We start from the raw sequence: 14,144 nt of genomic DNA on the forward strand, positions 1-14,144 counted from the left end.
CCGATTAAACAAGTCTTCCCGTCTACTTTAACGGAAATTTGGACGGAAGGATCAATTTGGAAAAACGTTCGAAAATTAGAGGACTAAATTTGATCAATTAAAAAATTAAGGACGAAATCAACACCACGTCAAATAATGAGGGACTAAATTGAGAATTAACCCGAAAACAAATAGTACAAATCTACCAAGAGGAAGATATGATATCAACATACAAACAAGATGTTTTTTAAGATTAAAAAAAAATAATAAAGTTTAATGTTGAAAATGATACAAGTTGGAAAGACTTAACATCAAGCAGACCCTGGGAAGGTATTAACATGATACGTAAGTTGCAGGATTTTGTGTTGGGTTGGCATCAGGATACATATTACAAGTGCACCTTTAACAACACAGATGCTATGTTCATTAGTATAAGTCTCAGCAGCAAACCAATCGTACCAAATGCAAGATAATGTGCACTCCTTATTTAGAGGAAGTTAAAAATGGATTGGTCGTGTACGTCATCAAAAAAGAAAAATTCCCAACTGGAAGACTCCGCATTAAGAAGTTACTGATCACTGCCATCGGTGCCATCGTTATTGTCATTTGCTCCCTCGGAAGCAGCATTATCTCCATCTGAAAGAGGATGTTATCAGTTACAAGATTGCAGCTGGACAGCAAAAAATAATGAGATAGACCAAAACACATACCTTCAGTTTCACTTGAGGCATAAACTGGGCGTCGGGAACGTACCTGCTGCTGAGGTGTGGGCTAGAGATTGGAGAAAATTACACAAATAAGAAAATAGAACTATTGATTAAATATCAGTTGCTAGTTCAATGATCAGAGCATCCTCCAATGTAAAAATTTATTCATTTCTTGACAAGGAAGAGTCAGACCAACTTGAAGACTTAGTATTACAGTCTTTGGAAATATGGGTACCTGCAGCTTTGGTCGAAGTGCCTCAAGGGGACCTTTGGGTTTCTGAGCATGCCCTCCCTGCTGTTGTGAAGCACAAGTAAAAGATGAAAATCAATATCACGTGGATGAGCAGTGAGGACATCGATATCAGAATGGCTGTTGATGTTCCTCTCTTAGAAAATGAAAATTCAAGATGATAATAATACCTTCCCTAATGCCCAATCAGCAGAGTCAAAGAAAGCTCGCTCGTGATCCTACAAAAAGAAATCTTTATTTTGTTGAATTGTCATCCACAGGAAAATTAAAAAAATAATGTGTACTGTTAAGCAGGTTAATTCAGATTGTGTTCACTTGAAACATTTAGTTGTGCTCCCTCAATGCCACCTAGAAGAAAGGCTATAAGGAAGAAGGGGAGGAAAAGAAAGATTTGTAAAATTTCATATCAAGCAGTACATTTTTTTGTAATTTCCTCTTCCCTTTGTTCCCCTTGGATTTTTCCGCCCAAGTAAACCCAGCCTAGGATTCAGATCAATTTTTGACACCTAGAATTCTTAGTTGAATCATCTTGTAGTAGTTGGTCTTACAAACTTTTTCAAAGATTGGAGTGTAACATTTCAGATCTCAAAGCAAACTTATAAATGGCTTGAACTTCAAACCAGGAAGAAATTTCCAAGCATCAACATGCAGTAACTTTTTCTTAATCTGCAATAAAGATTTTTTTTTCTGATTTCTACTGTGAACTATACCAGTATCAGCCACAATGATAATTATTAATGGACTCAAAACTCGAGTCATATTAACAATACCAAATTTACTCATCATTTTAAAAATAAAGAGATCATACCTTGGATATCAATGGTGGCTTTTTGGGTACAATTCCTCCATATTTTTTCTTTATCACTTGCTCCTGCAAACAAACAAAGCATTTAAGCAACACAATAATGTCACATTTTAACAGCTAAATGCCACTTCAGTAATAAAAATAATAGCAAATAAGTCCTCAGGGTTTAATAATATGCATAATCTCATCCATCATTTTAGGCACGAAGAAGGAACAAAATGTGAGCATAATATCACCTCTTGTTCTGCAGAGGGCATGGTATTGACCTCCTCATCTTGGTTTAATTCAGTATCCTTGGAAACATCATCAACCTTTATGTCTGACATGATGCCCTTGGAAGTCTTTTGCCTGCAAGGGATGAAGGTTTAATTAGAACATATAAAGTCAAATAAAAAAGGCTAAAACAATAGAAATGTAAGATAAGAGATAAAGGAAATATCATGGAAACGAGTACAGCGAATCACAGTGAACTGGTGTGGAAGGTTAAAATATGAGAAAAATCACTGTCAGGAAAATGCGCAGCTACTATATATAATCTCTTTTATCAATCAACTCCAGATACAGACACTTAAAGAAAGAAATAAGCTGAGTATATATTTTTATAAAATATATTTATAGTCTTGCAGATGCCTGCATAAGAAGATTTTCATTAGTTTATAAGGCATAGTGAATGACTGTGAAACCTAAAATTTTAAAAATATTCAGATGGCAAGAGGTCAACACACTACATAGTCCATATGCAATATGTGGAGGCATATGCAATCAGCACCAAAATAATATTTAAGCTTAAAAGTTAACAATGACTATACTTGATCAATCAAAATAACTTCACAAGTAATTAGTTGATGAGTAAATTTCAACACGTACAATTCATCATTTCACATTACAAGAAATCACATAACATAACAACTATAACAATTATTTTAGCAGCAATTTTGAAGGAAAACAATTGTAATGTTTAGAAGATTTGAGAACTAGAAAAGAGAAAAAAGATGGAGATTTATCTCGGAGAGCAGAATATTTTTGTAAACTCTAGCAACTATTAGCAGCTGATTTTAAAAGGAGTTGTAAATATGAGAGGAGATGGAAAAAAAAAAGATGGAAGACATTGTCGTGACAGACCAAGAAATCACAGCAGTAGAAGGAGAATGAAGATGAAGAAACCTGCTACAGGTTATCTGCAGCCTAACTGCACGAGAGAGAATGAAGGTTTTCGTGTGAGAAAGGGATGAAGGGATAGAAAGGGGTTTTGGTGTAAGAGAAATCAATTTTTATTTTAGAAAAAGAAGAAGAAAAAAAAAAGAAAAACAAATTTGGTTTATTTCACTCATTTATATTGGCTATGCTCTACATATATTCGCCTAACCCACATATATTGTACACATGGATTGATTGAATGGCTAAATATACGAACTATGTATGCGATAGAAAAAGTGGTCCCTTGGCCAAACCTCCTAAACAGCCAGATAGACTTCTTTTTAGACCAGGGTTGAAACAAATTCAGACAGTTATTCAAGAAGCTAGTAAAATTCAATATTTTTAGTTTAATGGGTTCCCAGAGATTTGAATTTATTTCCTGTTACTTACCAATACTTAATGTACTATGAATTTAAAGGATATCCTAACAGGAATAAATGTGCTAGTAATAGGGATATTAATCTACTAGAAAAATTATACATGATCTTACCTCCGGATTACATCTTCCAATTCTGAGGGGTTTGGTAAACATACTGTTACGAGCCATGAAGTTGAGGTTCTGAGCTGAATAAGGCAACTAACTCATTTTGACAATCATGAGGAAAACAAGACATGGAACACATGGGTGGAGAGATCATGAAGGAGAGAAGTCAGATCTCCGCCATGAGATCAGTGAGTTTTCTTTGACGAGCTCACAAAACCCCAATGCCACACATGAAATGCATCCTTTGTCCATAATAAGTATCAAGGATGAACCATGAGTACTTATCTCAATAACAGATATCTCCTTCCTTCGAAGTATGATGAAGGCGTGTGTGCAAGACTTGTTCATGTGCGAGCACTTTTGAGTCAAATATATATATATGGTTAGCGTGGTTGCTGAGGAACATTGTTTAAAAAACAACGACAGTCGCAATTCCAATTTGCAACTTCCCCTGCGTTACTGACATAAATGCATCCAATTTGCAATGGGTATAGGCATTGCTAGCATCTAAGTGAAAAATCAAGCAAACTAGTCAGTAAGGAGTGATCCGGATTGGAGGTATCATTCAACAGAAGCGGTGGAACTTCATATTTGCCCTTGACATTCTGTCAATCTATCTTGAATGGCTAACGTCAGGCAAAATATTATTTGACAAACTGTAGCGTAAATCGAGACAGAAAAATAAAAATAAAAAATAAAAAATAAATCAGATACACAAGAAAAAGCATATTCAAAATCAGTACTAAAGGAACTTCCATTTGACTTCATCGTGCTCCAAATAAAACTCAGGTGTAAGCAGACGCCACCAGGTAATTCCGCAAATCGCAACAAGTAATCAGACGGATGAACAAAAAACAAGGAGAAAAAAAACAGCAAGCTTGAATTCCATCAAAAGAATCATAGAAAGCGGAAGAGCAAATGAACACGAATACCCGGTCTCGCCTCCCTCCGGCGTCGAGGTTTGCGTGGCGATCTCGATTTCCTCGGCCATGTTTGCCCGCCGAGATTCCCACCGGATTAAAATTTGGGGATCCAATCGCAGAACTAGGGCTCGAAATGGGCTTGTTTTATATCTGTCTCAGCGAATCGGAATAACTCTTCACATGGCGATGGGCCCCCTGACGAGACTTTGATTCGAACATAAGCGTGAAGAGACAATTTGGGGGTCTCTTTGCGTTCCAATATATAACGCCTTGGCTGCTACAAAGTCCATAACGCCTTTCTATGAACACACTTTCATGCTGGAGATTTGTTTTCTTTCTGTGTGACAAAAGATGATTCGTTCGTCTCAGCGTTTCTGTCAATTCATCCTTAGGTCAATATGAAGGAGGTAAATCATGGGTGACTACTAGCTATTAGTACAAATGACCAAGACATAAAAGAGATTATGTTCAATCACGTCGAATTTTGACCCCAAGACTTATTTTCTCTAGTGGCATTACGTTGCCCCACGGGGTTATCTCGGCTGGTAAAGGCGTGGAAGTTTGCCACTGAGAATATGAGTTCGAGTCCGCAGGGCAACGGGGATTTATTCCCTATCCCTGTGCAAAAAAGTCTCGGCCCACTGCGTACTTGTCATCGAGCTACCGTGATTTACTTCTCTCGTGATGACCCTGGGCAGGATGCGGCGGGGGCCCTGAGGACGAGGATTTCACCTTTTGCCTCTAGTGGCATTACGTTACTAAACCATAATCACATTACATTAGTCACATTATTTGCGACTTAGTCACGTGTCTCTCTTCACAGCTCACGTGGTGAGGGTGTCGACCTTGGCAATGATCTCGATAGCCATCGCAGTCGATTCTGTTATTCGTATTCGTTAGATTTGCAGGAGTTATTACGTGGCAACATCCTGCAGGTTTTCGGAACTGCTTGCGTTCGCAATTTGCGTAAGGCAACAACGATTTCCCCGATGCCCGCGCTCAAATGATGGTGGATCCTCTCCAAATGTGATATTATTATGCATGTTCTAATGCTTCCATCTGTGGTCTTGAGTGGGATAATTTAAATATGGACGGTCAGAACTGAATCTAGCTACGGAACAATTGCATAGGATCCTGAACCCATTATGGGAAGCACCTAACCGGACGGAACGTCTGTCGTTGCCTCAATGGACGGCTCTCGCTCTATATAAGTGCGTGAAGATCTGATGGTCTTCTGAGAACTTCGGAGGGTTGAAAGATCGAGAAGCTTTTTCTCTTTGCGGAGCCGATCTCTTCGTCTCGCTAGCCTCAGCGATTTCTCTCATATATTTCGATCCTTTCTTCGATCGGTAAAGGTGTGTTTTATTCTTGAGTACGAATCTCGTTTTGCATTTCCTTTTTTGTTCTTTTCGTTTTTGTTTTTATTTTTTTGCCACTACATCCATCGAGGATATTTTCTTAGGGATGGTGTTTTAGTTTCGATTCCGCTTAAAAATCGAAGTTTCTTTGATAAATTCTAAGGTTTATCCATTATATTTGGATCTTTTGTTGGGATTCGTCAGCAATAATGGGGATTGTGCGTGGTGGCCTTGCGATTCCTTTGATGCTATCGATCATTTCGCTGCATCTGAGTTCCCCGGCCTCGTCCGCCTCCGATGGATTGGTTCGAATTGATCTGCGGAAGAAACCATTGGATGAAAATAGCAGGCTTGCGACGCGGTTTTCGAAGAACGAAATAAAGGGTTTGATGTGGCAGAGATTTGGAGTGAGGAGTAGTGTTGTGAATAACGGAGATGAGGATATTATTTCGCTCAAGAATTATATGAACGCGCAATACTTCGGGGAGATTGGCATTGGTACTCCTCCTCAGAAGTTCACTGTGATCTTCGATACCGGTAGCTCGAATCTATGGGTTCCATCTTCTCGGTGCTACTTTTCGGTGAGAGTTGTCCTACTTCGGTTGAATTTTTATTTTTGTTTGTTTTTCTTGCGGTTCTTGAAATAATCCAAATTTCATGGTAATCCAGCTCGCTTGCTACTTTCATCCGAAGTACAAGTCAGAACTATCGAGCACTTATCAGAGGAATGGTATGTCGTTAGCATGAAAAACATTTCTCTTGAACCATCATGCTTTCTTAGTTGCTTATGGCATTTTGCATCACTCCACTGCATATCTGCTTAGCTATTCTAGCATAACTACAATTGGCTGCTGTGGAAATGAAAATGATATACTGTGTAGTTCATGCATATGAAGAAACAAGTGGAATTTGATTTTTTTTTCATATATTAAACTGATTATAGCTTCAAGAATTATTATTCGGGGCATTGTAGTTGAGGAGCACACTAAACGAGAATTCTTTCCAGATGGATAATGTACAATAGCACATATTGACTGCATACTAGAAATCATCTTCACTGTGTGTTTGGAATAGCCTGGCTTTAAGAGTTTTACTTCATAGTATTTGGAAGCATTATCGTGGTTTAATTTGTTTTTTCCAATATGGAATAAGCATCCTATGATGCCAGAGCTGATTCTATCCTCTCCTTATCTCTCCTGAAGTCACCTGTGACAACACTGTAAAATTTGTCTACCTTCATGTTTTCCTCCTCTTCTTCTTTTAATTTATTCAATATTTTTATCATCTGCATGCATCGGCTGGTTGGTACAATTTGGTATGGATCTTGAAGAGATTCTAATTCTACATTGCTTTCCATGAATAGGTAAATCTGCAGACATCCATTATGGAACAGGAGCAATATCAGGTTTTTTTAGTGAAGATCATGTTACAATCGGTGATCTAATTGTTAAAGATCAGGTTCATAACCTTTCTGTATTTTCTTTAACCGTTGCTTTTTGTGGTTATTTTTCTTAGATTGTGGACTGTGATATTATTCATCCAGGAATTTATTGAAGCCACAAAGGAGCCAGGTCTCACATTCCTGGTTGCAAAATTTGATGGCATACTAGGACTTGGATTTAAGGAAATATCAGTCGGAGATGCTGTGCCTGTGTGGTATTTTGCCTATAACTCACTTCCTGCTCCCAATTACAGTGTTTGATGATTATTGCTTGGCATGGAGTACATTTTTCTCGTTAACTATTTCTAAGTTCTGATATTTGTTTCTGATCAAACCAGATAAAATATTGAATCAATTTTTTTATAATTAAAATCAATTAGCACAATCAACTTTAGTTCACTGTTCTATTTTATAGTAGTTTTAATCAAAATTACTCTACTTGCAATACTTTTGGTAAAAAAAATTACTCTACTTTTAATTTTTTTGCCATATTTTGTTTGTTAATTTTATAATGCAAATGTTTTATTTGATCACTTTTTGCTATCAATGCAAGGCTATGCCTAAATTTGTTTAATTGTCCATTCTATTGGCAGGTATAATATGGTTGAACAGAAACTTATCAGAGAACCTGTCTTCTCATTCTGGTTTAACCGAAATGCTGAGGATGGTGAGGGAGGTGAAATTGTGTTCGGGGGAGTAGATCCAAATCATTATAAGGGTGAACATGTGTATGTTCCTGTTACTCAGAAAGGTTATTGGCAGGTGCATATCTCAAAGTCTTCTCCGTTCAGTTAGCTTAGTATCGAGTCAGAATTATGACATCAAATAGTGCAAGTATAGTTATATGATGCATTACATAACTCTTGGCAGTTTAAAATGGGAGACCTACTTATTGATGATGAATCTACTGGTACAGTAAATCAATTGAGTTATCTTATTGTTAATGGGTATTGTAATATCTACGGCTTATTTATCATGAAGTGCCTTTTGTTGGTCAGGCTATTGTGCCGGTGGTTGCGCTGCAATTGCAGATTCTGGAACTTCTTTGATCGCTGGGCCAACGGTATGATAGCAATAAAATGCTTGTTGAGTCAATTTTGTCCATCAATTATCAACCATTAATTTCTGTTCTTTGCGTTCATATTTCCTTGATTACTGACGGAAACAATGATTGATTATGATGATGCCATTTTTTATGCAGACTGCCGTGGCAGAAATTAATCAACAAATTGGAGCTTCTGGTGTTGCTTCTCAAGAGTGCAAAGCAGTAGTTACACAATACGGGAAACAAATTATTAAACTGCTGATGTTACAGGTCTGATAGGATTAACCGAGTTGCATGATCGAGTTATCTTGTGTCTCGTATTAATACTTATCTGTTTGGCAGACAAAGCCAAACAAAGTTTGCTCTCAGATTGGTCTGTGTGCATTTGATGGAACTCATGGAGTTAGGTTAGTGGTTATTCCTTGGTGATTTTGTATTCTAATAATGCATAATATTGTTCACTTTCCCATTGTTATTCACATAAAATCTTGTATTTTATGTACATTCTTTACGCAGCACTGTCATTGAGAGTGTAGCCAGTGAGAATGCAGATGCTTCAGCACATTTCAACAATGAAGCTATGTGCAATTCTTGCGAGATGGCAGTCGTATGGATGCAGAACCAGCTACTGCGAAACCAGACAGAAGAAGGAATCTTGAATTATGTCAATGAGGTCAGGTTCTCTCTTTCAGCCATGTGAGCCTCAATTTTAAAGTTGTTTGTTGTATTCATGTGTTTAAGCAACGTTCAGCTCTGCGAACGCCTGCCTAGTCCCATGGGAGAATCATCAGTGGATTGCACCGCTTTAGATTCCATGCCTGTCATCTCTTTCACTATCGGTGCTAAGACATTTGATCTCACACCAGAGCAGGTATAGTCATTCTCAATGGTTCCACACAATGTCAGTTATGGTCATTCTCATTCTTATGGTCACTCATCATGCTGCAGTACACTCTCAAGATTGGCGAGGGAGCTCAGGCACAGTGCATCAGCGGGTTCACAGCCTTGGACGTTCCTCCACCACGAGGACATCTCTGGTACATTCTTTTGCATTTATGGCTCAAGTTTTGGGTGCCATGGGTTCTCTGACCTGCGACTGCTGCAGGATTTTGGGAGACGTCTTCATGGGAGTCTATCACACAGTCTTCGACTACGGCAACTCGAGGGTCGGATTCGCACCTGCTGCGTAGTAAGCAAGTTATCGTTTGGCACCATCACCCCATGAAAACACTGTTTTTAACTTTTAAAATTCTGTGATCCAATGTTTCGATATCCAGACGCAGAGAAACTTTCATGAAAGACCATGTTTATTTGCTAAATCCAAAGCTAACACAATACACACGCTCGCACGACTACTTGAAGTAGATGGAGGGCCTCTCAGAGTTGGGCTCCCACGTCCCACCCTCCTTCAAGTACTCCAAATACCTCAAGAACTCCGGCCTCGACGTTGCCTTCTTCGATGGCGCCTCCAGAATTCTAATCACAGGGTGTGCGTCGATCTCCTTGCTGCCCTTCCTTACCCTCTCCGCCTCGTCCTTTCCATCCTCCTCCTGCTTTATCTCCTTCGTCTTCGAGGGGGAGTATCGCCGCGAGAGGAGGCGACGGTACCCTCCTCTTAGCCGCCACCTCTTTTGCTTCTTAGAGGCTTCTTCTTCCATGGAGCGTAGTCGTATGGCTGCCAATGCCACGGAAGATGATGGAATATATAGAGTTTTGATACAGTTGAAATCTTCAAAATAAGACTCAGCACGTTTTTTTTTTGTTTCCCCTCCAACCACTCCACTGATTTAATGCGTCAGAACTGATGCGAGCACCCTGTCATGAATGGTGAATCCCGAGCAGAGTTGACTTTTCGAATTAGTTGCACAACATAAGGGTACAGGAGAAACGGTCGGAATACGTTTCCGGGACTTTGAAACTTTCAACCGGCATTGTTTCAACATCGCATTTACTTTGTAAAACAAGGCCAGCGACGATCTCTTTTTTGTTAAAAGAAAGTCTGAACTTAAAATTATATATATAACATCCTAAATAAATAAACTATACCAACTATGCACTTAAAATTGAAGACTATAATTAAAAAAAAAAATCTCAATTCTAAAAAAAAAATCTTATTAGTATAAATTCATTATAACTGAATATTTTAAAATCTTAAATCTTAAATATATATCCAACATCTAAAACTTTTAATCTTGAATATTATAATTTAAGACTAAAGTTGAATTCCAAAAAAAAAAATTTATTGACTTAAATTCATTATAACACAACTCTTATATCTTAAAATTTTACTTTAAATATATATAATATATTTCTAAAATAAAAAAATATAAAAAATTAAGAGAAAAATCTAGATGTCTAGATTCATTCCAGACGTCTGGACTAATTCACAACGACACATGGATCAATTTCAAGTACCCCAATTTCAATCTGAGACTAGTTCACAACGATACCTAGATCAATTCCAGTACCACAATTCTAGTCTGGACGATTGACAAGTTAAGATCCGAAGGATAATATCTGCAGTTCAATTTTTTAAAAAATTATATTTGTTTGAATTCTTTTCCACTTCAATTCTTATTTCAATGTCTCCCTCATGTTAATAATGGTGGATAAATTCCTCATTTTATTTTTATTTGATTGACAAAAAAAAAATAATTTAAAAGAATTTTCAAATCAATGATGTTTATTTAAAATCAATAATTCATACATGATCCTGTCCGAATGCTGAATCAACAGACGTTGAGCACGTGACGCTCCCCGGCTGCTGACGTGGATCTTCGACTGGTTGCACGAACCTCCGGGGAACCTGCACAAAAGTCGGGCCGGGAAGGGGTTCCCGGCGGCGACCCTCCGACGCTCAAGTCAGGTAAGCAAGCAGCAAAAAAAAATAGCTCCAAAGGTGTTGAACGCGTACCTCCTGCGAAGTATAAAGTTCTTTATATAGAGCGGTGAAAGAGCTCACGCACGTCCACCGAGGCGCATACGTGTCCGCAGCCCATACCGCGGTATGCGTCTGTCAGAAAGCTTACCTAACGCCTTACCGCTACAGTCCAAGCACGTCTTCGATGGGACAACAGGACACCTCGTTGTCAGACTTGGAGTATGGCCTAGTCATAGGACTTGACAGCTGTCATAAGATGTTCTTGTCCTTCTCTACCCACCACAAGCGGGGGCGTCCGTCCGGCCCTCATCTTACGCGCTGGTCGGACGACACTCACATCACGTCCGGCCTGTCGTTTGCATCGATATGCTGGATAGATCTTCGGTAAGGTGCTGTGGGGACTGCTAGCAGTATGTCACCTTGTCTTCGGCCTTCCGCTCGGCTCTTCGCTACTGTTCAATTGAGCGTCGAAACCCCGACTTCTGTCAGGGCGCCTTTTGCCATCGGTTATTCACCGATCAGCCGACCGGGAGGTCGGCCACCTGGCCCTTTGACTTCCACGTGGCATTGACCCCTCAGAATGAGGATCCCCTGTTCTAACCGCCGGATCAATACACATCTTAAATATTCTAAAAATTTCTTCAAATATCCCCTCCTCTTAAATATCCCTAATAAAAAATATTTTAAAACATATTCAGAATAAAATTAGCTATTTATTTAAAAATATAGATAAATAATAGATGAAATAGGTTAAATTGAAAAATTAAAAAATATAATTAATTAATTTGAATATAAAATTAGATATAAATCAATAAAATGATACTTATAACCATTTTGTTAATAAAATATTTAATCATAAAATTAGAGATATTTGAAAATAGAATATTTAATGAATAGAATCTATAAATATTTGATTGATTAAATATTTAATTATAAGATCTAAAATATTTGAAAAATGAAATATTTAAAAAGTGACGTGGAAGTGAACACAAATATTATCTACTGTGGGTATGGATGATATTTAAAAAGTGACGTGGAAGTGAACACAAATATTATCTACTGTGGGTATGGATGATATTTAAAAAGTGACGTGGAAGTGAACACAAATATTATCTACTGTGGATATGGATGCTCTAAGAAGTAATAACCCAGGGAAGAAAAAATATTAAAAATGGACGCCTACGTATTGCCAGCAGAATATTTTCATCACTCAGGATTAACGCTTCAATGTAGACAGATCAACAAATAAGTCCATGGACAGTAGTCAAACAAATCTTGTCCAGTAAATTTTTTCTTAAATCGTTAACGAATGATCAACATCAGATAGGAACACCGATACAAAATGATATTATGTGTAATTTATCTTTTATGGTTCACCGTTATATTCTCAATTTCACATGACAAGGATTTAGATGCATACTGGAAAGAAATAACACAACTGAACAAAAACTAGAAGTCGATCAAATAAATTATTCATTGCCTCTTTATCCAAAAAAAACATAATTATTCCTTGAGATCATTAAAAAAAAAAATAGCATCTGAATCCACAGTTCGGCATTTGGAAGGATCTGCAAACTCTACAGATGGCTTCATGCTTGACTAGTTTTCATGACTATAATCTTGCTCCCTAATATCTCCAGAACAACCTTTCTTTACGCTGATGCAATTTTCTTCAGGCAAAGTTCACCACTCAAGTTTAAATTTTAATATTAGATAATATATGAAGATTATAGGTGTAATTATTCATATGGAATATTAACGGTTAAAAATTGACCAAAAGAGTCAAGTAGATTAAGGTTGACTGGATACTTATGGGAAGTTCTAACTGAAGGTTAGGCAAGGACAAGACCAACGAGAAGGTTAGAAGAAGAAGAAAATCTAAATGGCTCAGTGTTGACCGAACATTTGATGTGAAAAGTTCTGGTGAGTGAAGTCAGATGAAAAATCCTAATGAATGAAACTAGGCAGAAATAAATCTTGGTGAATGAAGCCAAGTGGTGAAAAACTCTGGTGAGTGATGCCAGACATGTAGAAATCTAGGTAGATCAAGGCTGACCAAACATCTGGTGTTTGGAAGTCCAAGTGAGTCATAAAGGATTAGACACTTGGTACGAGACGGTAAGTCCAAGAGGGTCAAGGTTGACCAGACACTTGGTACGAGACGGTAAGTCCAAGAGGGTCAAGGTTGACCAAACACTTGGTACGAGACGGTAAGTCCAAGAGGGTCAAGGTTGACCAGACACTTGACACTAGGAGGAAAGTCCAAGTGGGTTAAATAATTGATCGGACAATTGGTGACGAAGCTTCAGCAGATCAAGGTTGACCAGATGTTAGGCATGAGGAAATCCTAACAGGTCACGGTTGACCGTATGTTGGGCGTGAGAACCCTAGACTTGATTAAAGCAAGTTAGGATTGTTCGCCAATCAATCGATTGGCAGTGCTTTTGACGCGAGGAGCTCAATCGATCAATTGATCGATTGAGAGGAAATCGCATGAGCACAGAAGATCTCTCAAAGTTGATCAATTGGGGCTACTCCAATCAATCAGCCGATCGATTGGAGCTAGTTTTCTCGCAATGACGCAAGGCAATCGGAATCAATTGGTCAATCGATTCCAGGGTCTTCTACGAGAGCATAGAAGACATCTGGATCAATCAGTTGATCAATCCAACTGCCCCATTTGATCAGTCAATTGATCAGTTGATCGATTGGGATATGACCGCTGCACAAGTTGCGAGCTTTGGAAGGCTGGAATCAGCTGGATCTGACGTGACAATCAATTGGGGAGTAAGTTCAATCAATTAGAAGCCCTAAATCGTGGAGTATAAATACGACGACGAGGTTTAAACGCAATAGCTCTTCACACAATTCTTCTCCAACACTCACTGTCGGTTCTTGAAGGTTCTTGGAGCAAAGTACTGCTGCATTTCCAAATATCAAGAGATGTTTCCTAACAAGAAAAGAGCAAGCTTGGGTTTATTGTTGTAAATCTTGTAAGATTCCATTGTATTAGCTTCTTCTTTTTTTTTTCTTGTTGTACGTGAGCGTGTAAGATTCGATGAATGAGTGTTTTC

At 38.2% G+C, this 14,144-nt stretch overlaps 3 protein-coding genes across 4 annotated transcripts; 1 reads left to right on the forward strand and 2 right to left on the reverse strand.

Annotated features, from left to right (window-relative positions):
• Nucleotides 1–209: 209 nt before the first annotated feature.
• LOC122015429 lies at nt 210–4,566 on the reverse strand. 2 transcript variants are annotated; one of them, XM_042572301.1, is made up of 7 exons: nt 4,355–4,566; nt 1,978–2,089; nt 1,745–1,807; nt 1,107–1,154; nt 922–978; nt 690–750; nt 210–615 (listed from the first exon to the last, which is right to left on the reverse strand). In XM_042572301.1, exons 1-7 carry the CDS (start codon nt 4,411–4,413, stop codon nt 548–550), a joined length of 468 nt encoding a protein of 155 aa, XP_042428235.1. In that variant the 5' UTR covers nt 4,414–4,566; the 3' UTR covers nt 210–547. The 2 variants fall into 2 exon arrangements, with proteins under 2 accessions (XP_042428235.1, XP_042428234.1); XM_042572300.1 differs by having other exon boundaries at nt 922–981; nt 4,355–4,561.
• Nucleotides 4,567–5,549: 983 nt separating this feature from the next.
• Nucleotides 5,550–9,510, forward strand: LOC122015428 (aspartic proteinase oryzasin-1-like). The gene is made up of 14 exons (XM_042572299.1): nt 5,550–5,700; nt 5,908–6,284; nt 6,373–6,433; nt 7,067–7,161; nt 7,247–7,359; nt 7,738–7,906; nt 8,015–8,054; nt 8,143–8,207; nt 8,346–8,459; nt 8,532–8,596; nt 8,706–8,862; nt 8,941–9,060; nt 9,138–9,226; nt 9,295–9,510. The coding sequence occupies exons 2-14, from the start codon at nt 5,913–5,915 to the stop codon at nt 9,377–9,379; spliced, it is 1,545 nt and encodes a 514-aa protein (XP_042428233.1). The 5' UTR covers nt 5,550–5,700; nt 5,908–5,912; the 3' UTR covers nt 9,380–9,510.
• A 19-nt stretch (nt 9,511–9,529) lies between these two features.
• On the reverse strand, nt 9,530–9,850 carry LOC122015430. Its single transcript, XM_042572302.1, has one exon. It carries the CDS (start codon nt 9,845–9,847, stop codon nt 9,542–9,544), a length of 306 nt encoding a protein of 101 aa, XP_042428236.1. The 5' UTR covers nt 9,848–9,850; the 3' UTR covers nt 9,530–9,541.
• Nucleotides 9,851–14,144: the final 4,294 nt, after the last annotated feature.

This window comes from Zingiber officinale, chromosome 8B (genome assembly GCF_018446385.1).
Source record: "Zingiber officinale cultivar Zhangliang chromosome 8B, Zo_v1.1, whole genome shotgun sequence".
Taxonomy (NCBI): Eukaryota; Viridiplantae; Streptophyta; class Magnoliopsida; order Zingiberales; family Zingiberaceae; genus Zingiber; species Zingiber officinale.

Excerpts from the sequence above, each read along its gene's own strand:
- LOC122015429 (XM_042572300.1), bottom strand. The coding sequence starts at position 4,413 with ATGGCCGAGGAAATCGAGATCGCCACGCAAACCTCGACGCCGGAGGGA. Across the intron at positions 1,808-1,977 it reads TGCCCTCTGCAGAACAAGAG|GAGCAAGTGATAAAGAAAAA; the intron begins GTGATATTATGC and ends GTTTGTTTGCAG. Across the intron at positions 616-689 it reads TGCCTCAAGTGAAACTGAAG|ATGGAGATAATGCTGCTTCC; the intron begins GTATGTGTTTTG and ends ATCCTCTTTCAG.
- LOC122015428 (XM_042572299.1), top strand. The coding sequence starts at position 5,913 with ATGGGGATTGTGCGTGGTGGCCTTGCGATTCCTTTGATGCTATCGATC. Across the intron at positions 7,162-7,246 it reads ATCTAATTGTTAAAGATCAG|GAATTTATTGAAGCCACAAA; the intron begins GTTCATAACCTT and ends TTATTCATCCAG. Across the intron at positions 8,863-8,940 it reads TCTTGAATTATGTCAATGAG|CTCTGCGAACGCCTGCCTAG; the intron begins GTCAGGTTCTCT and ends AGCAACGTTCAG.
- LOC122015430 (XM_042572302.1), bottom strand. The coding sequence starts at position 9,847 with ATGGAAGAAGAAGCCTCTAAGAAGCAAAAGAGGTGGCGGCTAAGAGGA.